The sequence below is a fragment of the Vigna unguiculata genome, chromosome 3 (genome assembly GCF_037176805.1).
Source record: "Vigna unguiculata cultivar grain cowpea cultivar isolate G323 ecotype 2 chromosome 3, ASM3717680v1, whole genome shotgun sequence".
Lineage (NCBI taxonomy): Eukaryota > Viridiplantae > Streptophyta > Magnoliopsida > Fabales > Fabaceae > Vigna > Vigna unguiculata.
In genome coordinates, this window is record NC_140794.1 from 70,021,987 (window position 1) to 70,031,840 (window position 9,854).

The 9,854-nt window shown below is 29.2% G+C and overlaps 1 protein-coding gene across 1 annotated transcript; it reads right to left on the minus strand.

Moving 5' to 3' along the window:
* Positions 1-7,442: 7,442 nt before the first annotated feature.
* LOC114177170 (uncharacterized) lies at positions 7,443-9,176 on the minus strand. The gene is made up of 2 exons (XM_028062425.2): positions 8,948-9,176; positions 7,443-8,873 (listed from the first exon to the last, which is right to left on the minus strand). The coding sequence occupies exons 1-2, from the start codon at positions 9,110-9,112 to the stop codon at positions 7,680-7,682; spliced, it is 1,359 nt and encodes a 452-aa protein (XP_027918226.2). The 5' UTR covers positions 9,113-9,176; the 3' UTR covers positions 7,443-7,679.
* Between the last annotated feature and the right edge of the window lie 678 nt (positions 9,177-9,854).

Sequence of the window (9,854 nt, forward strand, 5' to 3'; positions counted from 1 at the left end):
TCTATAAAGATAAAATTATGTAATATTATTATAATTTAAATAATTAATATTTATAAAATGAGTTTTAATTATTATTTATAATATAGTAATTTAATATGTAAATATAATAATTATTTCAATTTATTTAATTAAAAATATGAATTAATTGATTTTTAAAAAATATATATAGTTAATTAACTTTAACATTTATTTACAAGTGTTGTGTTAGTCTACGAGTTCATTGTGTGGTGAGATAGTTTACAATTTATGCTTCGTTATTTAGACCGTGTTTTTTTGAGATGAATAGAATTAAAGAGTGAAGTTGGTGTTGTTTTTTTTTTAAGAGATTTGAATGTGATTTTAACATGAATCATAGACTAAAGTTTGTAAGAGGTTATGACAGACTAATGTGATATATTAAAAACAACTTTTAATAAATTTAAAAAGTTTAATTTTCAGAATATCCCTATTGTTAAAAGTAATATAAAATTATATATCAAAAATTTATAATTATTTTTATAAATTTTATTGAATGATTGAAATTGTAAAAAGAAAAATTATTAAAAAAAATAATAAGTCAATGTATTTGGTATGAAAATACATTTAATATATAAGGTGAGAAATAATTTATTTATATAAATATTTTATTTACTTGGTACTGACACAAGGTGTGTACTGCTTACAATTTTAAATATTTAGATGTTGTTAGCAAAAAGGATCAAACTAAAAAAAATTACAGAAATTAGGACCTAATTGAACAAAAACAAAAATAAGAATCAAATTGAAAAAAACAATGAAATTAAGACGGAAAAACTATTTAAACCAAAATTACACATATTTGCACATGTGTATGCATTTTTTAAATATACATAATATTATATTAGCAGGTGATGATATTGCAATATTATTAAATTAATATACAAAATAAAATTATATTTATTAAAAACAAAGTGAGATGAATGAATAAAAGATGAAAAAATAACTGTTTATTAAAAAGAAAAAATGGGGACAATAGACAATTTTATAAAAAATATTGTTAATTTTAAAAAAAATAACAAATAATTATATTATTAGGATAAAATTAGAATTATGAAATACGAACATAGAAGAATAAATTTACTTTTTATATATAGATATCTATAATAATATCTTAATCTCTTTATTTATATTTTAAAGTCACAAAAGTATATTAAAGTTAATATTCTGTATACTAAAATGTTTTGGAATTATTTCTAATAAAGTATTTATCTCTCATATTTGTTATTTTAACTTTATACACACTTATATTTCACAACTTTCTCTAATAATAGTGAAATTGAAAAGAAAAAATTGATCGTTTTACCTATTTTTATTAAATAACATTTAACTAAAATATTATTCTACATAATTTATGATAAATAAATATATATTATATTTAATTTTTCTAAAATTATTTTTCTCTTGATTGTAAAGTAAATCGGTTAATATATTCTTAAAATTAAATGAAAAAGAAATTAAACGTATATCAATACAATACATTAACTATCTGAAATATTTTTTTTACTAAAATAAGCTTAACTATTATTACTTTTTTTTTATACTAATAAATATTATATTACTACTACTACTATTATTATTATTATTATTTTTAAATATATTAAATATATATTTTATTTTTAAAACTAACTTTTAAATACTGTGTGTTAAAAATACCGAAAGAATGTAAGCAAAAAACAAGTTTTGAACGTAAACAAAATGAAATATTTTACATAAATTAAAAAAGTAAAAAATTTTAAATTTGTTATGAAATAAAGCAAATAACATAGAGAATGACGACAGATAATAGAGAAGAGAAGAAACAAGAGAGAATAGAGAATGAGAGAATAGGGAGCAACTCATCTGTGTATTATGATTGATAGGAAGAGTCCTATTTATAGATACAATATGTAATCCATAAAGGAAACAAATCAACTTAGTTAATACAAATATTTACCATAAAGAGTAATGAATCATATCAGTAAATGTATCAAATCAATGGACAATCATTAATTCATAACACTCCCCCTTGAGTGTCCATTGATAAAGAATGTGCCTCGTTAAAACCTTACTAGGAAAAACCCTTTGGGATAAAAAACCTAGTGAAGGAAAAATAGTACAACATTCTGTATTCTTTAATACAATATTGTTCATCACATATTCTATTTCTCCCCCTCATGTAAACTTACATCATTAAGGTGAGTCCGAATTTGTGAGTCATTTGCTCAAAAGTTTTTCTTGGCAAAAACTTTACAAATAGACTTGTCATATTTTCAGATGAACGAATTTTTGGATATCTATATCATCCTTTCAATTGAACAATACACTATTGTCTTCATATATGGTTGTTGATTCCATCTTTCTCGGGGATAGTCACAAGTTTCTTGCACATGTTGAATTATAAACCTTAACCAAACATATTCACAACTTTCCTCGTAATTTGTATGATTAGACGATGTTGCTACTATGGTTTGTTTCATATACCTTCATGAAACTATTGTGCTACCACATGTGAACAAACATCTTGTTTGTGATCAACCATTGTGACATTGTAAGAATATGTAAAATAACATGCATATCCATAACCCATTGGTCTGAATCTGAATCATTTGGATGGAATAAGCTCATATTCGTAGTACCCTTAAAGTAACGAAGTATATGTTTTACTCCAAACCATTTTCTTCTTGTAGTTGAAGAACTATATCTTGCTTAACAAATTTATAGCAAATGCAATATTAGATCGAGTATAATTCGCAAGATACATTAGTGTTTCTATGACACTAAGATATGGTGCTTCTAGACCAAGAAGATCTTCATCATTTTCTTGAGGTCTAAGAAGAGTCTTTATCAACATCTAAGGACCTCACAACTATTGAAGTGCATAATGGACATGACTTGTCCATTTAGAACATTTTAAGCACCTTAATCATATAAGCCTCTTGATGTATAAAAATACTTTTATTTAAATACTCAATTTCTAATTTCAAACAAGACTTTGCCCTTCAAAGATCATTCATCTCAAATTCTTTCAATTGCCTTGTGAGCTCATTAGTAGTTTCAACGATGTTTATGTCATCTACATAAACAATAATTATGAAAAATTGATTTTCTAATATTTTCATATAAATACAAGGACAAAAAGGATCATTTCCATATCCTTATTTTAATAAGAACTCAATAAGATGGTTATACCACACACATCCTTGCTTTAATCAATAAAAGAGCATGTTCAATTTTATTGAATAACCCTCTTTAGAATTTGTCTTGTTGGGCAAATAAAATCCTTCAGGGATTTTCATATAAATATGATTCTCAAAAGGATCGTACGAATAGGTTGTAACATCATACATTAGATGTAAATGCAAACCTTGTTGTGTAACTAGGATAATCGAATATTGTAATGTTGTTGCATCCAATACTAGTGAACATGTTTTTTCACTAATCAATACAAGGTTTTGTGAATAACCTTGAGCAACCAATTATGCTTTGTATCTAACAATTTTATCATTTTTAATTTGATTTTTGCGCAAAAATCCATTTGTACCCAACAGGTTTCACAACTTTAAGTGTGCGAACTATACGTCCAACAAACTTTCGTTTAGCAAGCAAATATAATTATGCTTCTTTGCATATTTTCATTTTGGCCAATCATGTCTTTGTCGACAATCTTCAACGATCATTGGCTATTGATCCTCATTGTCATTCATAGCATTCATCGCTATATTATATGTAAAAGTTTCATCAATGTTGACTTCATTTTGGTTCCATATTATATGATTCATGACATAATTTATTGAGATCTCATCATTTTCAACAATTTCAGGTACCTGAAGTTCTTTTGGAACCAAATCATTAATTATGTCAAATGAATCTTTTGGGATTTCAACCTTTTCGATTAGGTTATTTTGCATATTAGCCCATTTTCTCATTCAAGAGTTTTTATCTTTGGAACCAATAGGTCTACCACGCTTCAAACGTGTTCACATGAGTTTTTCAACCCTTTTTTTTTCCGCATCATAATAACTGATCATGTCAAACAAGGCAATCATTTTGATTTGTAAACTTCTGGTTTACCATGACATGCATTTAAATTGTACTAATAAACTTGTAGTACAAACTATAAGAGAATGTTGATAATTTCTCCAATACACTTTCTTTTTCAACTCAATCATCTAGATATAAAGATATTTCATATCTTTTTCATTGTTTGTCTCAATATAATATCCATTTAGACAAATATCATTGAAACTTAATAAGTTTTTATTCAACTTCTTGGTAGAAGTATAATAGCTCTTATAGAGTCTTCAAATATATTTGTAGTACTATAAATAATACAAACATTGATGTCTCGCATTATCAAACAAGAGAAAAATGTATTACTCTTGAGAATTATATAAGTTGTTGCACTATCAATAAGACACATTTGATACTAGTGCAAACATTCATTTTTTATATAAACGTAAATTTCAATATGAGTTTTTTTTGTAACACTCTCATAATCAATGAGGTGATCAATGCTTCCATTTTCTTTAGCAAAGAAAATAACAATATCAAGATGAGTAGCATCCATATGGCCATAATCAGAATCACCATCTTCATAAGCAAATTGTGTTTCTATGTTCTTCTCATTATTTGTAAGATGCTTTGGTGTACAATAAGTACAACTCAAATGGCCTTTACCATCGTAATGATAATATATACCTTCATCTTTTTGTCAATATTTTCACATTTTCCTTTTCCTTTTTTCACATTATCGTGCCACTTCTGGTGACAAAATGTGTCTTTGAAATTTTCTTTATAACCATGTCCAAAATCAAGATCATGATCGATCATGAAAATATAAATAAAATGTTGTTGCATTCACTTCTAGGGATGGAGCAGAACCAATTTGGACAGGTTTCATGATTTTTTATCAAAAGCTTATTGCTTTGTTCAGCCATAGAAAGGCATGAAATAAATTCATAATATTGATTGCTGCATTCACTTCTGGGAATGGAGCAGATTAGGCGGATCTCATGATTTTTCATCAAAAGCTTTATTGCTTTGTCCAGCCAGCCATACATAGGCATGAAATAAATTCATAATATTTGTGAATCCTTTAGTTGCTTAGATGCTTTATTTCTTTATTTAATGGTGTCCCAATATCCATTGTATCTTAAATGTATTTCAACATTTAAAATCCAATATAAGGAATTCTTCCTTGCAATATCAAGGGTCACAAATCTAAATTTTGCAAAGTTTCGCGTGTTTAGAACTAATAAAATAATAATATTAATAATAATCATCATCAAAATAATAATAATAATAATAATAATAATAATAATAATCACCATCATAATAAAAATAATAAGACAGAGATAAAAATTGATAAATTCAAACAATTCTTATCATAAGAGATGAAGAATATAAGGTAAAACTATAAATTGAGAAAGGATTAGAAAGAGCCTGGATTAAGACACGCATAACACTATCATTAAAGAGAAAAAGCTTCCACTAGTCCTCAATTCGTTGGAGCATCATGCTGATAACGTTATGAAATAAAGCGAATAACATAGAAAATGACGACAGATAATAGAGAAGAGAAGAAACAAGAGAGAATAGAGAATGAGAGAATAGGGAGCAACTCATTTGTGTATTATTATTGATAGGAAGAGTCTTATTTATAGATACAATATGTAATCCATAAAGGAAACAAATCAACTTAGTTAATACAAATATTTACCATAAAGAGTAATGAATCATATAAGTAAATGTATCAAATAAATGAACAATCATTAATTCATAACAAAATTATATTTTTATAAAGATAAAATTATACAATATTATTATAATTTAAACAATTAACATTCATAAATTACGTTTCAATTGAAATTATAATAGAATAATTTAACATATAGATTTCAATTATTAATTATAATATATTAATATAGATGTAATAATTAATTTATTTTATTTAATTAAAAATATTAATTAATAAATTAAAAGTTAAAAAAATATTTATATAGTTAAAATTTTATAAGTATAAATTAAGAGTAGTGGATTAGCCTGTAAACCCGTTGTGTGCCGAAACGATTTACAATTTTTACTTCATTTTCTTGTGATAAATGAGTTCAATTAGACTCATTTTTGTAAATTAAAGACAAATGGAGTTTAACGACCGTTTTGTCGCTCCTAGGATATACCTTGTCTCATCTTTAACCATTCTTTTGCTACCTTTACCTCAACCCCTTTTCGAAAACAAATATATTTTCTCAATAAGTTTCAGAATATAATATTTTTATATTCTTTCATCTTATGTTATCTTTTTAATAGCTCAAATTAATCCTCTCATTTTACTTTTTAAAGTTATCCATTTCTAAATTCGGTATAGTCATACTTCCATTCACTTTTTTGGGTTGAATTTAAATTGAGTACTTTTTCCCATTCCTATGCAAAATTAATTTCATTTTATTCTTCTTTCACATCACATCCCATCTAATACTTGCACTAACACCTTTATTATTTATAATAGAAGTAACTACATAGTCTTTTCACTTCTTGTTAATAGTAATTCTATTGTAAAATATATCACATTTCTCTTTTTTTTGGGTCCTGAGATAGATTTTTTAACCTTCTTTCGGCTCCTTTAGTTGGCCATGAAAAAAATGTGTCATTCTCATAGTCTTAACATTGGTCCACCAAATCCTATTGCAGCTATCACCAATGAATACGTTCAAATATTACACATCTTTACTACCACTTTTCATATCTACATCTATGCATCACCAATTTTATGCACATAATAATCGCTCTATATTTTTGTTTCGGTATAAATTTAAGTCATTTGTGGAAGATGCTTCATGGTCACTATATCAATTAAAATATCAATTTCTGAAGAAAAGATTGGAGTTATGCAATAAATGTAATGATGAAATCACCGATTTCAAGACAAAAAGGAAATTAGAGAGATATGAATGAATGAAAGGAAAGTTGTTCGTTGTGGGGTTCACAGGGCATGGAAGCAATGACGTAGACAGAGGAAACAGTGTCTGAGACAACCTTCATATCCTTATTATAATGGAGAACGATTTAACTTCACTCACTCGAATACAGGACCAAGGAATGATGTACTTCACTTTGTAGGTTATTTACATAAGTAGATATAAAAAAAACATTAAAAATTGTATATTGGATGTTTTGTTTTTTCAACTAAATCATATATATTTGAAGTAAAAGACAAAATTGTGTTAACGAAGAAGCAGCGTGGTATTCATGGCGTGGATTAGCTGGGTCCATCATAAAGATACCTGCCAGCAAAGAAAGACACCAAAAATTATAGGCGCATCATCAGGCGCGCCGGATTCTTCTCCTCCAACATTCTTCTTATCACTCTTAATAATTCAATCTCATAATCATTATAATCATAGGCAACCAATTTATCATTTCAAGGTAACATGCCCAATCTAAACTATCATGGAATAACAGTACTTCTTGCTATCAAAATGGTTTGCTCTCTACAACAGATTCAACATACACTTATAATAATTCATGAATAACACAACGCTATTTTCGACAATATAAGATAAAATCTGTGATGAGGTGGTGTTTCTTCTGCAGATTTTGTCCACAAACCACCTTAGACAAAATTAAATTAATGGAGTTTTATTCAAATCTGTCTGTATACTTGTTCTCTTTCAAACACGGTCTTAAGCAAGTGGCTTACGTAGATGTTGCAACTGAGATTTCTCCTTTCGCACTCTTTCTTCCACAGGAATTATCCTGGAATTGATTTTGGGCATGCCTCGTGGCCATTCTATGCACCCTTTCATCCCACGAGTGATGTGTGGATTCATCGAGTCTGCAAAATTTCGTGGTCCCAATATTTCCCATTGCCTGAACCCACGGTTCTTCACAGAACGTGTTGCAAGTCTGCCTTCACACTCACCAAGAGTAGGATCTTCAGAGTCAGAGTGTTTGCAACAACCATCCTGTGAATTTTCACAACATTCTGCTTCACTCACTGATCCATTCACGTTTTGGTCAACATTGTGAAGATTATTGTCGAGGCAATGATCTTCGTCAAGACTAACAATGTGGACGGTGGAAGAGGGAGCAGTAAGAGTGGTGAGGAAGCAGGGTTCAACTCCAATCACCCTCTCTTTAACTTTGATCTCGTTCAAAGTGTGGAGAACATGATTTGAGTTTGTTAAATCACATGAAAGTTCAACATTGGGCGATTCAGGTGCACCCAGTTCATGACCTCTTGACCTCAAGAAACTTTGCAGATGCGCAATCAAGTGGATCATCTGGGTATACTTATCTTCCAGGGCAAGTTTGGCATCAAGCAGCTTCATCTGAATGCTCTCCTCTCTCCACATCTCTGCCATATGAAACATCTTTCTCTCTTCCTCCATCTCCTCACGAATCCCCTCCAGCTTGGCTCTGTCTTCTCCTATTTGCATCGCCAATTCGTTGCACACTTCCTCTATTATCTCTCTTTTTCTCCTTTCTTCTTTGTAGTTAATCATAAATTGCTCGGCATATAGTTTTGCTTCGGCCAACTCATGTACCAATTTGGCGTTAAGCGATTCCATCCTCTCTTTGCTTCTCCTTTCCCTGGCTAACTTATCCCTTAAGTCCTCCAACATTGCTTCGTTCTTCTTCAGTTCCCGACGCTTCCAGAGGAACTTTTCCTCCTCCAGCTTTTTCTTACACGATTTGCGTTCTGATTTGAGGTTGTTAATGCAGGTTTGAGCCCGAAGTAGCTCTGACAGAAGAACAGAGACAACAGAGCCACCGTTTAACTTGGCGTCTCTGAGAAGCTTCCTGCTATCACCTTGTGCGGCCTCTTCCTCTGTGCGCTTGACACGTGGTGGTGGTGGTGGTGGAGAGGATTGAAGCTTGACGGAAAATAAGGTTTGTGAATGTATGAAAGTGAACGAATATGAATGTTGTGAAGTGAAGAAATATGTACCTTGTGAGAAGAGCAACGGTGGAAGAAGCGGAAGTGCCATAAACGCGTCGCGAGCTTCCTGGCGGAGAGATGAATTTTGGGGGTGGAGCGGCGGAAATTGACCGGAGAAGTGGCGGAAGGGACGTCACCGGAACAAATGGGATGTTTGCTGCGAGTGTAGTTCATTGTTTGGTTTAGTTGGAGAATGAATGTGTCACTCTCTGTTAGTGTCCATTCATAAATTTCATCACACCCCTCACTCTTTTGCATGCGCTATTTTTAGTATTTAATTCTATTTAAAAAAGATAGCCTGAAATCAGAAATATTAATAAAAAAGGTCCGTAGTCTTCCATAATTTTATTTTTTAATTTTTAATTACATATACTTTATTTAATTCTTAGTTTTAAAATTATATGGAATCATTATTAAATATTTACTTTATTTCATTTTAAATTTTTGTCCTTCAATATTGTATGGACATGAAGGTGGAATGTGTCTCCAATAGTTTCCCTTTTTCTTTTTAACTAAATATATTCATGATAATAAAGTTATAATCACGACAATCTAAAATAATCTTATTTATAGTAAGGTTGATTGAACTTTTCTAAGTATGGATTTGAAAATGGTCCCTTCTTATGGTTTGCATCTAACATTTGCTTTTAACAACTCTAAACTATTTAAAAAAATGTTGACAAAACATATATATTTCTGATGTTTATATTTGTTTTTATCCCTTTGATTTTTGTGGTCCAAAAAGCAAACTTTAGTTGCTTAGTTAAGTGCTAAGAAATAAATAAATAAATAAAAGGTTTAACATCTTGGCATATGAAATTGTTTAGATATAGTCTCTACAGATTAACTGGAGAAGATTAATTGTGAAGGCATGACTTCTATAATTCCATTTCAGAAGCACTGTAATGAGAAATGC